This window comes from Balaenoptera ricei, chromosome 2 (assembly GCF_028023285.1).
Source record: "Balaenoptera ricei isolate mBalRic1 chromosome 2, mBalRic1.hap2, whole genome shotgun sequence".
Taxonomy (NCBI): domain Eukaryota; kingdom Metazoa; phylum Chordata; class Mammalia; order Artiodactyla; family Balaenopteridae; genus Balaenoptera; species Balaenoptera ricei.
The window spans coordinates 60,079,358-60,099,990 of record NC_082640.1 but is presented as its reverse complement, the minus strand read 5'-3'; the positions used below and the strand labels follow the sequence as shown (position 1 = coordinate 60,099,990).

General features: G+C 46.5%; 1 protein-coding gene across 2 annotated transcripts in view; it reads right to left on the bottom strand.

Annotated features, from left to right (window-relative positions):
- TMEM266 (transmembrane protein 266) overlaps positions 1–20,633 on the bottom strand; it is a 137,843-nt gene that overhangs the window by 15,595 nt on the left and 101,615 nt on the right. For both annotated transcript variants that reach the window (XM_059912681.1, XM_059912682.1), the window contains one exon: positions 12,691–12,880. In XM_059912681.1, the coding sequence (XP_059768664.1) occupies positions 12,691–12,880 (190 nt within the window). The remainder of the gene's footprint in view (positions 1–12,690; positions 12,881–20,633) is intronic.

The window sequence follows — 20,633 nt, the reverse complement described above, 5'->3', positions numbered from 1 at the left end:
AAATGGAAATTTCTCTGTGCAGCCTCAGGAGCAGCGGATTAAATCTCCACAATCAACCTGATGTACCGTGCATCTGTGGAATACCTGAATAGACAAAGAATCATCCCAAAATTGAGGCGGTGGACTTTGGGCACAACTGTAGACTTAGGATTTGCTGTATGTGAGAGACTACTAACTGATTTTTGTGTTTATCTTAGTATAGTTTTTATCACTTGTTATCACTGGTGGATTTGTTTATTGGTTTGGTTGCTCTCTTTTTTTTATTACTTTAAAAATTTTTTTTATTTTAATAACTTTTTTTATTTTAATTTTTTAATTTTTCTTCCTTTCGTTTTTTTCTCCCTTCTCTTCTGAGCCGTGTGGCTGACAGGGTCTTGGTGCTCCGGCCGGGTGTCAGGCCTGAGCCTCTGAGGTGGGAGAGCCAAGTTCAGGACATTACATCACCAGAGACCGCCCGTTCCCATGTAATATCAATCAGTGAGATCTCTCCCAGATATCTCCGTCTCAACGCTAAGACCCAGCTCCACTCAATGACCAGCAAGCTCCAGTGCTGGACACCCCATGCCAAACAATAAGCAAGACAGGAACACAACCCCATCCATTAGCAGACAGGCTGCCTAAAATCATAATAAGTTCACAGATACCCCAAAACACATCACCGGATGTGGTCCTACCCACCGGAAAGACAAGATCCAGCCTCATCCACCAGAACACAGGCACCAGTCCCCTCCACCAGGAAGCCTACACAACCCACTGAACCAACCTTACCCACTGGGGGCAGACACCAAAAACAACAGGAATGGGCTTCCCTGGTGGCGCAGTGGTTGAGAATCTGCCTGCCAATGCAGGGGACATGGGTTCGAGCCCTGGTCTGGGAAGATCCCACATGCCACGGAGCAACTAGGCCCATGAGCCACAATTACCGACCCTGCGCGTCCGGAGCCTGTGCTCCGCAACAAGAGAGGCCGCGATAGTGAGAGGCCCGCGCACCGCAACGAAGAGTGGCCCCCACTTGCCGCAACTAGAGAAAGCCCTCGCACAGAAACGAAGACCCAACACAGCCATAAATAAATAAATAAACCCAAAGTTTAAAAAAAAAAAAAAAGAATTATCTCTAAAAACAAAAAAAACAAAAAAAACAGAAACTACAAACTTGCAGCCTTCAAAAAGGAGACCCCAATCACAGTAAGTTAAGCAAAATGAGAAGACAGAGAAATATGCAGCAGATGAAGGAGCAAGGTAAAAACCCACTAGACCAAACAAATGAAGAGGAAATAGGCAGTCTACCTGAAAAAGAATTCAGAGTAATGATAGTAAAGATGATCCAAAATCTTGGAAACAGAATGGAGACAATACAAGAAACATTTAACAAGGACCTAGAAGAACTGAAGAGCAAAAAAACAATGATGAACAACACAATAAATGAAATTGTAAATTCCCTAGAAGGAATCAATAGCAGAATAATGGAGGCAGAAGAACGGATAAGTGACCTGGAAGATAAAATAGTGGAAATAACTACCGCAGAGCAGAGTAAAGAAAAAAGAATGAAAAGAATTGACGACAGTCTCAGAGACCTCTGGGACAACATTAAACGCACCAACATTCGAATTAGGGGTCCCAGAAGAAGAGAAAAAGAAAGGGATTGAGAAAATACTTGAAGAGCATATAGTTGAAAACTTCCCTAATATGGGAAAGCAAATAGTCAATCAAGTCCAGGAAGCACAGAGAGTCCCATACAGGATATATCCAAGGACAAACATGCCAAGACACATATTAATCAAACTATCAAAAATTAAATACGAAGAAAAAATATTAAAAGCAGCAAAGGAAAAGCAACAAATAACATAGAAGGGAATCCCCATAAGGTTAATAGCTGATCTTTCAGCAGAAACTCTTCAAGCCAGAAGGGAGTGGCAGGACATATTTAAAGTGATGAAAGGGAAAAAGCTACAACCAAGATTACTCTACCCAGCAAGGATCTCATTCAGATTCGATGGAGAAATTAAAAACTTTACAGACAAGCAAGAGCTAAGAGAATTCAGCACCACCAAACCAGCTTTAAAACAAATGCTAAAGGAACTTCTCTAGACAGGAAGCACAAGAGGAGGAAAAGACCTACAAAAACAAACCCAAAACAATTAAGAAAATGGTAATAGGAACATACATATCGATAAGTACCTTAAATGTAAATGGATTAAATGCTCCAACCAAAAGACATAGACTGGCTGAATGGATACAAAAACAAGACCCATATATATGCTGTCTACAAGAGACCCACTTCAGACTCAGAGACACAAACAGACTGAAGAGAGGGGATGGACAAAGATATTCCATACAAATGGATATCAAAAGAAAGCTGGAGTAGCAATTCTCATATCAGACAAAATAGACATTAAAATAAAATAAAGACTATTACAAGAGACAAAGAAGGACACTACATAATGATCAAGAGATCAATCTAAGAAGAAGATATAACAATTGTAAATATTTATGCACCCAACATAGGAGCTCCTCCATTCATAAGGCAAATACTAACAGCCATAAAAGGGGAAATCGACAGTAACACAATCATAGTAGGGGACTTTAACACCCCAGTTTCACCAATTGACAGATCATCCAAAATGAAAATAAATAAGGAAACACAAGCTTTAAATGACACATTAAACAAGATGGACTTAATTGATATTTATAGGACATTCCATCTAAAAACAAGAGAATACACTTTCTTCTCAAGTGCTCAAGGAACATTCTTCCAGGATAGATCATATCTTGGGTCACAAATCAAGCCTCGGTAAATTTAAGAAAATTGAAATCGTATCAAGTATCCTTTCCGACCACAACACTATGAGACTAGATATCAATTACAGGAAAATTTCTGTAAAAAATACAAACACATGGAGGCTAAACAATACACTACTAAATAACCAAGAAATCACTGAAGAAATCAAAGAGGAAATCAAAAAATACTTAGAAACAAATGACAATGAAAACACGATGACCCAAAACCTATGGGATGCAGCAAAAGCAGTTCTAAGAGGGAAGTTTATAGCAATACAATCCTACCTCAAGAAACAAGAAAAATCTCAAATAAACAACCTAAGCTTACACCTAAAGCAATTAGAGAAAGAAGAACAAAAAAACCTGCAAAGTTAGCAGAAGGAAGAAATCATAAAAATCCAATTAAAAATAAATGAAAAAGAAATGAAGGAAATGATAGCAAAGATCAATAAAACTAAAAGCTGGTTCTTTGAGATGATAACAAAATTGATAAAACATTAGCTAGAGTCATCAAGAAAAAAAGGCAGAAGACTCAAATCAACAGTATTAGAAATGAAAAAGGAGACATAACAACTGACACTGCAGAAATACAAAGGATCATGAGAGATTACTATAAGCAACTATATGCCAATAAAATGGACAACCTGGAAAAAATGGATAAATTCTTAGAAAAGCAAAACCTTCTGAGACTGAACCAGGAAGAAATAGAAAATATAAACAGACCAATCACAAGCAATGAAATTGAAACTGTGATTAAAAATCTTCCAAGAAACAAAAGCCCAGGACCAGATGGCTTCACAGGCAAATTCTATCATATATTTAGAGAAGAGCTAACACCTATCCTCAAACTCTTCCAAAATATAGCAGAGGGAGGAACACTCTCAAACTCATTCTACGAGGACACCATCACCCTGATACCAAAACCAGACAAAGACGTCACAAAAAAAGAAAACTACAGGCAATATCACTGATGAACATAGATGCAAAAATCCTCAACAAAATACTAGCAAACAGAATCTAACAGCACATTAAAAGGATCATACGCCATGATCAAGTGGGGTTTATCCCAGGAATGCAAGGATTCTTCAGTATACACAAATCAATCAATGTCATACACCATACTAACAAACTGAAGGATAAAAACCATATGATAATCTCAATAAATGCAGAAAAAGCTTTTGACAAAATTCAACACCAATTTATGATAAAAACCCACCAGAAAGTAGGCAAAGAGGGAACGTACCTCCACATAATAAAGGCCATATATGAAAAACCCACAGCAAACATTGTCCTCAATGGTGAAAAATTGAAACCACTTCCACTAAGATAAGGAAAAAGACAAGGTTGCCCACCCTCACCACTATTATTCAACATAGTTTTGGAAGTTTTAGCCACAGCAATCAGAGAAGAAAGAGACATAAAAGGAACCCAAATCAGAAAAGAAGAAGTAAAACTGTCACTGTTTGCAGATGACATGATACTATACATAGAGAATCCTAAAGATGCTATCAGAAAACTACTAGAGCTAATCAATGAATTTGGTAGAGTAGCAGGGTACAAAATTAATGCACAGAAATCTCTTGCATTCCTATACACTAATGACGAAAAATCTGAAAGAGAAATTAAGGAAACACTCCCGTTTACCACTGCAACAAAAAGAATAAAGTACCTAGGAATAAACCTACCTAAGGAGACAAAAGACCTGTATGCAGAAAACTTTAAGACACTGATGAAAGTAATTAAAGATGATACAAACAGATGGAGAGATATACCATGTTCTTGGACTGGAAGAATCAACATTGTGAAAATGACTATAGTACGCAAAGCAATCTACAGATTCAATGCAACCCCTGTCAAACTACCAATGGCATTTTCCACAGAAGTAGAACAAAAAATTTCACAGTTTGTATGGAAACACAAAAGACCCTGAATAGCCAAAGCAATCTTGAGAAAGAAAAACGGAGCTGGAGGAATCAGGCTCCTGGACTTCAGACTGTACTACAAAGCTACAGTAATCAAAAAAGTATGGTACTGGCACAAAAACAGAAATATAGATCAATGGAACAGGATAGAAAGCCCAGAGATAAACCCACACACATATGGTCACCTTATCTTTGATAAAGGAGGCAAGAATATACAATGGAGAAAAGACAGCCTCTTCAATAAGTGGTGCTGGGAAAACTGGACAGCTACATGTAAAAGAATGAAATTAGAATACTCCTTAACACCGTATACAAAAATAAACTCAAAATGGATTAAAGACCTAAATATAAGGTCAGACACTATAAAACTCTTAGAGGAAAACATAGGCAGAACACTCTATGACATAAATCACAGCAAGATCTTTTTTGATCCACCTCCTAGAGTAATGGAAATAAAAACAAAAATAAACAAATGGGACCTCATGAAACTTAAAAGCTTTTGCACAGCAAAGGAAACCATAAACAAGAAGAAAAGACAGCCCTCAGGATGGGAGAAAACAAAGCAGCTGACAAAGGATTAATCTCCAAAATATACAAGCAGCTCATGCAGCACAATATCAAAAAAACAAACAACCCAATCCAAAAATGGGCAGAAGACCTAAATAGACATTTCTCCAAAGATGATATACAGATTGCCACCAAACACATGAAAGGATGCTCAACATCACTAATCATTAGAGAAATGCAAATCAAAACTACAATGAGGTATCACCTCACACCAGTCAGAATGGCCATCATCAAAAAATCTACAAACAATAAATGCTGGAGAGGATGTGGAGAAAAGGGAACCCTCTTGCACTGTTGGTGGGAATGTAAATTGATACAGCCACTATGGAGAACAGTATGGAGGTTCCTTAAAAAACTAAAACTAGAACTACCATACGACCCAGCAATCCCACTACTGGGCATATACCCTGAGAAAACCATAATTCAAAAAGAGTCATGTACCACAATGTTCATTGCAGCTCTATTTACAATAGCCAGGACATGGAAGCAACCTAAGTGTCCATCAACAGATGAATGGATAAAGAAGATGTGGCACATATATGCAATGGAATATTACTCAGCCATAAAAAGAAACGATTATTTGTAGTGAGGTGGATGGACCTAGAGACTGTCATACAGAGTGAAGTAAGTCAGAAAGAGAAAAACAAATACCGTATGCTAATACATATATATGGAATCTAAAAAAAAAAAAAAAAAGGTTCTCACGAACCTATGGGCAGGAAAGGAATAAAGATGCAGACGTAGAGAATGGACTTGAGGACGGGGGAGGGGGAAGGGTAAGCTGGGATGAAGTGAGAGAGTGGCATGGACATATATAAACTACCAAATGTAAGATAGATAGCTAGTGGGAAGCAGCTGCATAGCACAGGGAGATCAGCTCAGTGCTTTGTGACCACCTAGAGGGGTGCGATAGGGAGGGTGGGAGAGAGATGTAAGAGGGAGGGGATATGGGGATATATGTATACATATAGCTGATTCACTTTGTTATAAAGCAGAAACTAACACACCATTGTAAAGCAATTATACACCAATAAAGATGTTAAAAAAAATAAAATAGAAAATAAAAACAGAACCAAAACTAAAAAGGAACAGATACAGAGGACTGATTGGTGGTTCCCAGAGGCAGGGGTTGGGGGTGGGTGAAATGGGTGGGTGAAAGAGGTCAAAAGGTACAAACTTCTGGTTATAAAATAAATGTCATGGGGATATGATACAACATGGTCACTATAGTTAATATTGTATTTTATATTTGAAAGTTGCTAAGAGAATAAATCTTAAAAGTTCTCATCACAAGAAATAAAATTCTGTAACTATGTATAGTGATGGATGTTAACCAGGCTTATTGTGACTCTGCAGTATATACAAATATCGAATTATTACCTAGTATACCTGAAACTAATATGTCAATTATATATGTCAAATATCCCTCACTGAAAGAAAAACAGCATTAAGAATTTCAAGAGAGTGACAGCAGAGCACTGAACCAAGTTTGAGGCCCTCGGTGACTGCATGGGTCACCCCACCATAAAGCCAGTCCTGCTCAGAGAGTTTGAGTAACTTGTTCAAGGCCAAGTTGAGATTCAAACCCAGCCCTGAGTCTTAAACCCATGTCCTTCCCTCAGTACCACCCACACCAGCTCTGCCCTGTCAGCTGCCTCGCTGCCCAATTCTAGTTCTACAGCTCTGGGGCTCCCCGGGGTCCCCAATGCCCCCCATCAGGCACACACATCAGGAGGCCAGTGATGGCAGAAACCCCAACTTGCCTCCATTGGCACACAGGCCCCTCCTCTCCCACGGTTAAACACTGGTGCCAGCTCTGCGGGCCTGGTGCACCTCTGGGGGGGTTTCTCTGAGCGCTGGTGTAGCATGGGGGGACACCAAGCCTCACTGTGATATATGGTGAAAGCTGCGGCACTCCCACCAGGGGCTGTAATTCATCAGTTATGGGTGAGCTTCAAGACTAATAAATTTGGGAGGGAAGTATTAATGACTACACAGAGGCACTGTGAACTTGGCAGGCCCCAAAGCCTGCAACTTTGCCACCTGGGTTTTAAAAATGATTTGTGCTGGAGCGAGTTTAAACAGAAGCTGGTCAGCATTAGTCTGACTGTGACCCGCTGGCAACTGTTGAGACTGCAGGAGCCACTTCTCCTGCCCGGGCTGAGGCTGGCACTCCCGCCCTCCAGGGCTGCCATCCCCCCTGGAGCAAGGCCCTCTCCCGAGGGTCCTGAGACTTATCGCTGTTGTCTGCAGGTTAATCCCCAGATGGTCTGTGTACTAGTGTGATATGGTGAGCCTCAGGGCCCTCGCTGGCCTGAAGGTCATGGTGAGCAATGAACGTTGACCTTTCTCCATCTCCAGCGTGGCCCAGAGCGCCCCTAGCTTGTCTAGCCATAATTTCTAATGTCATGGAAATCCCTCCCTGGACACAGCTCCTGGTCAGAGAGAGATCAGCTGGGGTGCCCTGTCTCCCTGGCCCATCTGAGGCTGTGAATCATGCATGCCACTTGCTAGCCCCCCAGGCTTCTGCCCTCTGCCTCAGAGGCACTGCCTTTTCTACTGACAGCTCTGGGGGTTGGCCATCAAGTGGCAGACCAGGAATGCGCTGTGCTCTACTGAGTGGGCTGGGGCAGGCAGGTGGGCATCTAGAGAGCTGGGAGGTAGGGGGTGTCACAGAGACACCTGCTCCCAGGGGTGCATGTTTGCCATCTCTATGGGAGGCCTGAGTGCCTCGTTCAGACATGCCTCTAGTTTCCGGGAGGGTCAGCACAGACCCCATAACACCCTAGCTGGCACATGCAGCCAGTCAGTCACTTTCTCCCTTCTTATTCTGTGTCCCTCCACGTCCTCCTGGAAGTTGCTCACTATGGGGACTGCAGAGAGAGGAAGAACAGGGTGGAGAGGCAGGCGCTCAAAGCTTCATCGCACTAGAATGTGTGGGATTATTTTAAAGGCTTGGTTTGTTTGCAGACTCTCTGACCCCAGATCTTGACTCCCTGTGAATCCAAATGTGGCATCAGGTGTCCAGGGTCTGGAGGTCATTGGCCGGGGGATAGCGACAGCCACGCTGTTATCTCAAGAGCTCAATCTCCTGATGAGAGAGACAGAGAGGTGCTGCAGAATGTGTGGCTGTACTGGAGGTGCTCAGCTGAGCTCAGGTGTTTCAAGGTGGGCTCAGCGGAAGACAGAACAGCACTGGGCGGGCTCAAGCACCAGGCGAGCAGCTGCCATGGGCAGAGCGAGGAGGCTGACCACTAGGGAGAGCGAGGAAGCGGCTCGCCCAGCTCACTCTGCTCCATCAGGAGGAAGGGCCTGTGAGGGACCAGGAGACTGTAAACCTGCTCCTTCCATCCTTGGAAAGCAAGACCAAGTGGGCAACAGTTGCCACTGACTTCCAGGAGAACTTTCAAAAAGAAGATTCTTATATTCTTATAGTTTTGTTATATTCTTTTATTCTGGATTCCACAAGCACCAGCATGGGGAGGTGAAAGCCAAGAGTGTGGTTTTTGGAGTGGGCTATTGCCAGATGCCCCCTGAGCTCCGAGAGAAAACCCAGGACTGCAGGACCCACAGGGAAACAAGTGATGTCCACAAGCCTTATTGTGTTCTTCGATCAGTTATGGGCTTGCAGATTACATTCCATGCAACGGACTTTAAGGGGAGCCTGCTGAGGGCCAGGCGCAGTGGGCCCCGAAGATAAAGTGTGGGAGTGACCTGGCACACTCGGGGCCTAGCGGGAGTTCGTATAAGGTCTCAAGAGAAGGGCGTGGTGACTGGGAGCTCACTCTGAGACAGGTTTTAAGGATGAAAAGAAGTTTGGCAGGCAGGCCTGTCCTGCCAGTGAACAACATGTGGAAAGGCTCAGAGACTTACTACTGCGCAGAACACTTCCCAAAGGCAAAGATGTTTCACTCGGCTAGAGTGAAAGTGAAGACAGAGTGCAGACTGGAAGGAGATGAGATGGCGGGGGTCGGGGGGGGTGGCCAGCCTGGGACAAGACCATCAAGGGTTTTATATGCCACCTGTTATGAGTTGAGTCATTGTGTCCTCCCCCTCAAAGTCATATGTTGAAATCCTAACCCCCAGTACCTCAGACTGTGATTTCCTAATTTGGAAATGTGATTGTTGCAGATATAATTAGTTAAGATGAGGCTAGACTTCCCTGGTGGCGCAGTGGTTAAGAATCCGCCTGCCAATGCAGGGGACACGGGTTCGAGCCCTGGTCCGGGAAGATCCCACATGCTGCGGAGCAACTAAGCCCGTGTGCCACAACTACTGAGCCTGTGCCCTAGAGCCCACGAGCCACAATTACTGAAGCCCGCACGCCTAGAGCCTGTGCTCCCCAACAAGAGAAGCCACCGCAATGAGAAGCCCGCGCACTGCAAGGAAGAGTAGCCCCCGCTCGCCACAACTAGAGAAAGCCCGCACGCAGCAACGAAGACCCAATGCAGCCAAAAGTAAATAAATAAATAAATGTATTAAAAAAAAAAAAAAAGATGAGATCATACTGGAGTAGGGTGGGCCCCAGACCCAACATGACTAAGGTCCTTATAAAAAGGGAAATTTGGACACAGACACACACTGAGGGAGAACACCATGTGAAGAGAAGGCAGAGGTCAGAGTGATGCTTCTGCAAGCTAAGGAATGCCGAGGATTACCAGCAAAGCACCAGAAGCCGGGGGAGAGGCCTGAAACAGATGCTCCCTCACAGCCCTCAGAAGGAACCAACCCTACCAAGACCTTGATCTCAGACTTCCAGCCTCCAGAACTGTGAGACAGTAAACTTCTGTTGTTTAAGCCACCCAGTTTGCAGTACTTTGTTTCAGCAGCCCTAGCAGATACCAGCCAAAGTGTTAACTCAGGAAGTGACATGAAGGATTTATGAAAGATGACTGTGTGTGTGTAGGGGGGACAAAGGACTGAAGAGGGCACCTATGAGGGCAAAGCTGAGGTCAGGGAGCCAGGCGAGGTCCAGAGATAAGGAAGGCTGAACAAAGCAGATGGAAAAGGGGAATGTTTCACGATATATGTAGGCAGTAAAACCGGAAGGAATTGGTGATGAGTCAGGATCTACAAAGTCCTAGAAACCTGGAGTAAAGGCAGGAATCAAACAAGCTACAGCTGAACACAAATGAATGTCAAAATCCACACAGGGGGTACAGAAAGCGCGCTGCCCAAGTCTGGGCTGCAGGGACATGGGGCTCGACAGAGCCATGCGGGCCTGGGTCACCTGAGAGCTCAGGCCAGGCAGCCACCACAAGGCTCAGGAGCTTTCTGGCCTTGTCACAGGGGTCTTGGGTCCAGAAAAAAAGCAGGGGTGGCCCCTCGACACTCTGCCCTGGTCTTGCAGCTCCCCAAGAACTGTGTGACTGAAACACTGGAATGCTCAGGGAGGGGCAGGACAGCAAGAACTTGGAGAGCTTGTCCCCTGAGGACTGGTTGTGGGAGTGCAGGTGACAGTCTCTGGAGGAGAAAACACTCAGAGGCCAGTCTCCGAAAGGATATCTCAGCTGGGAGGGCACCCACCAGGCCTATATATAAAAGCTTCGTCCATGTGGGAGAGGTGGGTGCCGGGGGCGGACCTCAGCACAGCCTGAGGAAGAATTTTCTAACAGGCAGAGCCATTTGATGTTGGGTTGGCACTGGCTTCTCTGGGAGGTTCGGGGTACCTATTCTTAGAGGAAGGTAAAACTCTTGGCAGGCGTAATAGATGGGATTAGCATATCAGCTGAAGAGCTGGACTCAGAAGTCCTTCCCAGCCTCCAAATTCTATAGCTCTAAGGTTGGAAGGGCTCTCAAAAGATCATAATAGCAATCACCCCGCTCCCCAAAACCTGTTCACAGTGCCTTACAGCCTACGGAGCTTTCTCACATCCATCAGTTCCCCAGACTTCCTGTAAGGCAGACAGAGCTGGAGTGATGAGTCCACTTTGCAGAAGGGAACACTGAAGCCCCAAGTCACAGAGTCGGGGAGTGGCAGAGTCTGGAGCTCTGGCTTCCTGCTGCCCAACCTGCCCAGTCCTACCTGGCTGCCGCTGCCCTGGCAGGGAGCACACAGCATGCCAAGGCAAAGTGGGCCCCAGATCGAGCTGGAGTTTAGGATCCCACAGCCTCCCCCGGTTCCAAGCCCAGCACCTCCATTTCTTTTGTGTGACCCCATGAAATTCTCTCGACCTCTTTGGGTCTGAGTTTCCTCCTCCATATGAGAGAAAGGAGGTGGGAGGATGAAATGAAATCACACTGTAAAAAGCTTCTCTTGGAGGAGTTTGATGAATCTTAGTTCCCTTACCTTTGGGTAAAAAATGTGGACCCAAAAATGTATTCCAAATTATTAGGGGACATTGATACTTTTAAAAATATCTTGGTAAAGTGAAGAAATCCCTTAACCATCATTTTAGTGATAACATTTTCAGGTGCAAGTTGGGGCAGGGAGGACTCAGACATGAGCGTTCATGTTCAGGCTCCCAGGATTCCCCCGGGGCTCCAGCAAGACCACAGATCTCCCCTGCTGTGCCCCCTGAGCCGAGGCTGATTCCTGGCCTGAGCCCATGAGAACACAGTCTCTCCAAACCTCCCAAAGGCCCAAACCGGACACAGCTGCATCACCAGGTGAGGGTATTTTCACCCCCAATCACGAAATAATACCACCTGACATTTGCAGGACTACTTTGCAATTCTGGAAGCCACTTTCACCTGCTTCCTGGAGCCTCACAACAACCCTGTGAGGAAAGCTCAGCATTGTTCCCATTTGACAGCTAGTAAAACCAAGACCCAGAAAGGTTATTTCCCCTCTACAAGGTGACACAGCTGGTCTTCTACAGAGTATTCTGCCCTAGGGTATGGCCGGCACTCCCATCTCCACCAACATCACCTGCCCATCGATTTACTACCATCCCCAAAGCATAGGTTCTGGGTTGTTCTGGGCCCCAGGCCTGGACCTACTATCTGGGCCTTAGTGGGCTGGGCAGTCCAGTAGGAAAGTCCTAGGCATCTGGCTGGAAGCCTAGCTCTGCCATTTATTAGTGAGGCACCTTTGGACAACTTTTCTGGGTCGCAGTTCCTTCATCCATAAAGTAGGAAAGTCAAGCCTCCTGCAGGCGGTTACCACGAGGACTGGGGAAATAGTGCACGCAAAGCAGCCAGTGGCCCACAGGCATGAAATGAGCACACGCCACTGAGATCATGTCGAGGTCGGGTCAGGGGAGCTTACCTGAACGCTTTCTCCGATGCTCAGAAAGGTAGTCCCGGGGGCACTGATCTGAGGGTCACCACCACCGCCACTGCCACAATCGTGGGCCGAGATGGGGGCACAGTCCTGCCAGGAGGCGTGCTCCAACTCCGGGAAGCTGTGCACAGAGCCCTAGGGCGGGGGTGGGGACGGGGCTCCCCACGACGGGACTGGGGAGGCCGCGGGCGGGCTCACCTTGCGCGGGCTGCAGCTCCTCCACGACGCTCTCGTCCGCGGTCTCCTCGGCCCACGTGCCGGCCTCCACCACCTTGTAGCGGCTGCGCGGCTGGCTGAGCACGTGAGGGGCCTGCAGCGCCGCCTCGCGCTCGGCCGCCAGGTCCAAGTCCTGCTGCGCCAGGTGCGCCCGCAGCTGCCGGATCTCAAACTGCAAGAAAGAGCGGGGCGGTGGGTGGTGGGCAGCGCAGGGGCGGGGTGGGGGGCGTGGACCCGGCCCGAGCCCAACGTCTGGGCGCTTTGCTCTTGGGGGAGCGGGGTTGGAATGGGCTGAGCATCCAAAGGCTGGAGGGGGTGTTCCTTACAAATCTCCCAAGGACACTAGTCGTAAGAGTCTCTGACGTTTCTGGAGCCTTTTCCGAATAATAGAAAACATGTTCCTGTGTCTCACCTCGGATACTGTGTAGTCTGGCCCCATAGTGAAGACAAGATGGCCGTGAGAGGAAGCACAGCCGTGGTTTTCGGGAAGAGCATCGGAGGAAGAGGACTCAGGGAACGGGATTCGTTCTAGTTACTTGCCTAAACGTGCCACCCAAGAGCCTTATTCTGGTGTCCCACACTGATGATTAGTGGAAGACGGGAAACCCCGCAATATCCAGGGTCAGTGTAACTAGCCGGTGGGAGCCCATCGTGGCTTACTGGGCTGTGCCTGACCCATCTGTCTTCCAGCAACGCCCATATCCCCTCTTCTAGGAGGTGTTCCGAGGGCTGGCCAGACTAGACTGGAGTCTAGTTCCAACCCTGCGGCTTACTGCCATGTGTCCTTGGTTTCCTTATCTGTAAAATAGGGGTTATCACTCCACAGAGCTCTCTGAGGACTTGAGGGCTTCATAAAGGCTTTGTAAAAAGCTGCACACATTTTTATTTTGGTTTCATTTTTTGTTGTTGTTGGGGAAGGTTTCCTAGAGAGGCTTCGAGATGCCTCTTGAGTTTGTGGCTGAGATGGCTGTTCACACTCGGGGGCCTCCCTGGGCCATCTGGGTGAAGGCAAAGTTTGGGTCTGACACTGAAGGGCCTGACTGTGGGCTCAGGAGGAAGGAGATCTTTCACTGCCACCTAGTGTTCCAAACACACATTGCATTGCTTTTGCATAACCCCACAACCTCCAGTCAAACCCCCAAAGGCCTGAAGCAGGGAGGCGGGTGGAGGAGTCCCAGGGAGTCTCCGGGCCTGAGCTCCCTACCTAGGAGATTACCTACTTGCCCATGATCCCAATCTCCAGCCCTGGCCCCTCCCTGCAATGTCAGATCACACCTCCAACTGTCTACCTGACAGCAACACAGAATTGGGTCACAGGTGTCACAAACTCAACCTAAACAGGACTCTTCACTCTATCCCCACACCTGCTCCTCAGGTGTTTTCATCTCATTTTAGTTGTATCTAAAAAAATGCAATCTCCTCCCTTGCTTCCGCACTTTCCCTTATCCTTGCCATCCAATCTGCCCTCAAGTCCAGCTCCCTAAGTGCTACCCCAAGCCTGCCCACCTCCCTCCACCTCCACTGCCAGCTCTCACCTGGATGATGGCAGCCCTACAGCCCTCTACCGTCCATTCGCCAACAGGGGTCAGAGGGATTCTCGTAAACCTAGATCAGATCATGTCACCCCCTTGTCCATAGACCTCGGGTGGGAGAAAACCTAAACTTTTACCCTTGGCTTACATAACAGGTGCATGTTCTGGCTCTGCTTACCTGGTCCACTTCATCTCATTCTTTCTCCCTTTACCTCCTGCTGTGACACAGGCCTTCTCGTCATTCCTTAAACACACTAAGTGTGTGTTGGTCTCAGGGTCACTTTCCCAGGGACCTCTGGTCCCATATCACATGGCTGGCTCCCCCTCTTGGAGGCCTTCCCCGACCCCTGACCTAAGGCAGCCACCCAGGCACTCCATCACATCACTCTGTTTGAATTCTCTACATTGCACTTAGCACCTTCTGATGTTTTTATTTTAATGTTTTATTATTTTTCTTTTGACAAAAGTGAAACACACAGTTGAAGCATTCACTAACACTAGGGTGGTCAGGCAGCAAACTGGCATCAGGGCCACTTCCCAATGTCAGTGTTCACAAATTTTGTCTCTGGGAACACTCAGGTTTTCCCAGAGTTCATCAGCCTCCTGCCTGAGGACACACCTCTGGCTGTCTCTGTGCTGGGAGCAGGGCAGGGAAATGGGGCAGAGGGTCCAGCCATTAGATGAAAGGACTTTCACCTAATCCTCATTTTCAGCCCTGCACCTCTCCCCAGGCCTCTGCCTCCCCCAGTGCCCACCTGCAGAGCCCTCTGGTTCAATATCTCCAGAGGACGAACCTCTTGCATCTTGTATGATGGGGGAGTGTGGTCTCCTGGCTGTGCAGAATTTGGGAGGGGACGTGGAGGGTTCAAATATTATGTGTACAGACTTCTAGCCAACCCCTTTCCCCTGTGGTCAGCTTCACATTCACCCCATTCCTCCCAAACTCTCAAGGGTACTGACGGGGGAATTAGCCCATTTCCCTCACTATCCACCTCTTTAGACACTTTAGTTACAGATCCTCCACTCTGCTAAATCACTCTTCATTTCCCTAAATCCACTGAAATCTGTATCCTCTTTGTCCTGATGGACAGGACTTAAAGAGTTTCTTAATTCTTATATGTTTATGATTTTTTTCTTTACTATCATCTCGGTGGAGTTTGGGGAAAGAGATCAGATAAATACGTGTGGTCGGTCACTTCAGCTGCAGTAGTGTGCTGGTATAGAAAAAAAGAGGCCTGATTTACAGTACACGCTAATCTCTGGTATAAATACTCCCACCATGGCCAATTTCAAACTACCACCATGATGTCATGCAGAATTGTGAAGAAATGTGCACAGCTGGCTCTCACGAGTCAGTGAGAGCTCCAGCACACCACTGCCACCCTCACCACTCTGTAAGAGCAGGGATATAGAATATAATCTATATAAGAATAGAATATAGAATATAATCTCTGTAGGAGCAGGGATCTTGCCTGTTTTGTTGCTTGGTACACAGAAGGCACTCAGTAAATACTGCTGAATGAATCAATAAATCAATGTGTGAAACTAGTCAGCTTTGCCCAGCTTTTTTCTGTGGTTTCAGGCTGAGCCCTAACTCCAGCCACAAACTGGGCCCCAACCTTAACCCAAAGCTGAGGCAAAGCCTGGGCCCCAACACTGAGCCCCGAGCTTGGTCACACATTGAGTCCCGACCCAAGTCACATACTAAGACCACATCCTGATCACACACTGGGCCCTAACTCTGGTCTCAGACTAGGCTCACACCTGGATCTCAACAACCCAGTACTCGAATGGGGCCACTGGTCTCAGAAAGTGAGAAAGCGAGGCTAGCTTATTATAGAGTGGCCTTCTGTGCAGGGGGAGAGGGCTCGAGCCGCCCTTCTCGCAGCAAGGTCTCAGATGTCACGTAGGGCCCATTAGGCAACCCTCCTTAGCTCTGCTGGGGCTGGGAGCCCCTCCTGCCCAGGCTGATCTGAACCTCCCATGGGCATACCCAGCCCACTTTCTCCAAGGCCGCTCATCAGGGCCGGCAGCCCTAGCTAATGGCCTCCTAGGCCACTCTGAACAGATGCATTATTGATAACTTGTAATTGATACAGAGCTGCCCATGAGTGTCCCACTGGAATTCAGTCCAGACGCCAGAGGCCAGGGCTTGTCCAGCCCCAAGCCCACATGTGCAGACATAGGCATGTACACTGAAATAAGTTTTAGGCTAGAAATATGAACCCGAGTGTATGGTAGTTCCCCCGTTCACTCCTTTATTCACTCATTCACTGAGCAGTCAGGTAAAGCACGGCGAGGGAAACGTTAAAATTCTGTTATGTGTATTGGAATGAAGCTGCCTCTCCCAGCTTCACAGTGAGTCCTGGGTGGCCCCAGTGACAGGCACTGTCTGCTGCGCTGCAGGGAACAAATGTCCCAGGAGAGTTCTAAGGGCTAGCTCTGGGTGACGTTTGTGGCAGAGGAGGCACGGTGTGTCCGGGAGACAGAGACTGGGAGGTAAGAGGTGTTGGGGGAGGTCGGCAGGGGCCACACCAGGCAGAGCCTTGTAGCCATGGTAAGACACTATAAGGACTTCAGCCCTTATTTAAAGAGCAACAATATACCACTGAAATCTTCTGAACAGAAGGGTGGAGTGGTGGAGGTGGAGGAGTGGTGATTCAGATGAGCATCTTGAGAGGACGGTGCTGATAGCCGAGCGGGGAATGAATTGGACGGGGGTAAGCCAGGGCGGACATGGGAATACCAGCTGGGAGGCTGCTGCAGCAGTGCAGGCCAGGGATGACCAGAATTTGGGCGAGGGTAGAGACAGTGGAGATGAAGATGAAGACCATTTAGGAGGTACAAGTGTCAGCATGGGCATGGACTAGAATGGGGGTGAGGGAGAAGGCAACCTGCTTTGGGGACATATTTTTACAAGCTGCATACCCAGAGGGTGTGGGGTGGCCGGATGCTCTGATCCCTCACCCTGAGAGGGAACGGCTGACTCCTTACAGAGACACTGCAGATGGGCTAAATGGCTCTCAGCTCTGGTCACTGGCTGTGACAGCCCAGGGGACCGTCCAGATGTTCTAGCTGGGACCCTCAGAGCCTGGCTCCTGATTCCCATATGCTGAACATGGCCACATGTGCTTCCCCAGTTGATGAAGGGTGGTCAAGGGGTCCTAGGAGAGCAGGGCCTCTTCAGTCAGATGGGTGAACTGAGGCCCCGTGATGGGCAGGAGGCTTTTGTGCTGGGGGACAGCGTGGGGTACAGGCTAGGACCACATGGTGCATCAGAGCAAAGTTGGGCCCAGAACCCATGTCTCTGGCTTCCAGCCCCCCAGCCCCTGTGTCAGGGAACTTGAAGCCTTATGGGAGAGATGGAAGTGACTCAGCTCAAACAGAACATGGGGGAGCTTGATGGTAATGGGGGGCCAGGAAAGAGCAGGAGGGCCCCCACGTGGGGAAAAAGCCAGGGCTGGAGGAGGAGCCTCAACTCGCAGCCCATCACCCCTCCCTCACTCTGGTAAGTCTCCTTTCCTCTTTGGGCCTCAGTTTCACTGTGTTCAATGAGGCTAATGGAGCAGCTGAATTCTGGTCTATAACAAGCTCTGTGCTGGCTCTGGAACTCTAACTGGGAGGGAACAAAGTGCAAGAGCCAGTTAATTCCTGGTGCTGTCTTCAGGGCCATACCCTGCTCCTACGGAAATGCCCCACTGTCAGAGAGCCAACTCTTTAGAGAAAGATAACGTAACCCAGAACCTCTAAAATGCATCAACAATGCGTAGTGCACAATAAGAATTACTATTCATGCAAACAAGCAGGAAAAAGTGATCGATTATCAAATCATAAAGCAGTTAGAGAAAAGTATGGGAAAAGATGGACAAAATAGTTGTAGCATTTCAGTGGAGAAATAGAACCTATAAAAAGAATCAAATGAAACTTTTAGGACCTTAATATACAATATTTGAAATTGAGCACTCAGTTGGATGGGTTTAACAGCAGACTGGACACAGTAGAAGACAGGGGTGTTGAACTTGAGGATAGGTCTATAGAAAAATATTAAAAGTTACAGCCAGGGATTTCCCTGGTGGTGCAGTGGTTAAGAATCTGTCTGCCCATATGGACACCAAGGGGGGAAAACTGCGGTGGGGTGGGGATGGTGGTGTGCTGAATTGGGCGATTGGGATTGACATGTATACACTGATGTGTATAAAATTGATGACTAATAAGAACCTGCAGTATAAAAAAACAAACAAAACAACTAATACTAAACTTTCATTGGGTTATTTGTATGGAAATATGTTAATATAAATGTTTCAGACATTACATGAAATTTCTAAAAATCTTATATGTTCTGGTATAATGTTATAAGTCATAATTCTAGTTATTTAAAATGTATATCTCAGAAATAACTAAATTTCCTTGTCAACTGCATTATTATGAACTTTCATCAAATCTTTAACCGTGGTCATTTTTAAGTCTTTTGTCATTTACAGACAGTTCTGGGTGTACTGTGATGCTCTTGCAAATATGTTCCTATAAAAGGGTTTCATCTTCAAGGAATTCATGGAAAAGACTCTGACAAGTACAGGTTTCTGGTAACTGACTGTACTGCTGAACTGAATGAATAAGCATTTTCAGAACTCTAATGAAAAACTGATGAACTCATAAAAGTGCTAACAAAAGATCAAGATAAAAAAAAATTAATTACATGGGACTGAGTGAACTGATGAGGATGATTATAATTTTTGTGACTTTCTGTTTGAATTTTAAAAAATATCCCACAAGGACTCAGAGGCAAAGAATATACAAATCAACTTTCACTGCAAAGTAAAGGAGCTGTTACAGTGGAGGATTACTGGACTGAATGTCAGTATTATGACATAGCATGAGTGTTTTTCATGTTTGGTAATTGCAATCATTGTTGCTTTTGTTGTGGTCATCCATTTAAAAAAAAAAAAAAAAAAGAATCTGTCTGCCAATGCAGAGGACACGGGATCGATCCCTGGTCCGGAAAGATCCCACATGCTGCGGAGCAACTAAGCCTGTGCGCCACAACTACTGAGCCTGTGCTCTAGAGCCCGTGTGCCTAGAGCCCGTGCTCTGCAACAAGAGAAGCCACCGCGATGAGAAGCCTGCACAACGCAATGAAGAGTAGCCCCCGCTCGCCACAACTAGAGAAAGCCCACGCGCAGCAACGGAGACCCAAATGCAGCCAAAAATAAAAATAAATAATTTATATAAAAAAAAAAGTTACATCCAGAAAAAGAAAAAAGAGAGAGAATGGGGGAACAGATAGGGTATAAGGAAAAAGTGAGGCATAAGTAGAAGGTCTAACATATGTAATTAGAGCTCCAGAAGGAGACTGATAGGATGGGACAGAAGCAATAAATAAATGATGGCCCAAAACTTTGCAAATCTAATGAAAAACACCAACCCACAAATTCAAGAAACTCAGAGAACCCTAAGGAGGATAAATACAAAAATCCCACACCTAGAAACCCTATAGTCAAACTGCTAAACACAGATAAGGAGAAACACCCATAGCACTCAGGCTCTCCAGGCTCACGTGGGCCTGGGCCTCTGGGAGAGAAAGTGCACAGTGGCTTTGAGGATAAAATGAAGCAAATTTTCCACTGGCAAACTGGTCCAGTGGGGAAAAAAAGACCATCCTGTGATTGGGAAGAAGGAAAGTGCAGTCACAGCCCTTCTTAATGCACATTATTAGCTAAGTATTCCTAATCAGATAACCTGACCAGATCTGCTGGGATCCACAGGGAAGCCCTCAGCGTGAATTACTGGAGTGAGTCAGGCCCCTTCCATTGGGCTGGGCTTTTAATGCATGCCCAGGCGGGGCCAGACCCCGGGGGCGGCAGGGTGGGCACACCCAGCCCATCTCTGCCTTTAATGGTCTGGTTTGTGAAGTACAACTGACAGGGCCTTGGCCTGATCAATGCACACTTTGGCCAGAAGCTCGATGGTATCTAATGCAATAGCAATAATTTTCTTCCATCCTATTAGTGCTGTCTGCACAGACTGCCCTGCCTTCAAACCCATCTGCTATTGGGATGGCATCCAATGTTTATTTCCATTAGTTTCGCCATTGTTGGTAACAATAAAACTCAGGAGACAGTTGCAAACTAATGATTTAGGAGCAGGGTGAAGCTGAATTCGACCTTGGCCCCTTTCCATCCACTGTGAAGATGACTGGTAGTTGGCCATAAATTTAAATTATGGCAAAAGGATAACATAAGTTATTCCTCTGATGGCTAATTTTATCAGCTAAATAGGCTTGTCATTAAAGCTATCGGCTGTTTTACAAATCACTGCCCATGTTTAAAAAAAAAAATTCACTTCCCACAGTGGGGATCTTGAATAATCCGGGTAACAAAGACTATTGTGCTGAGC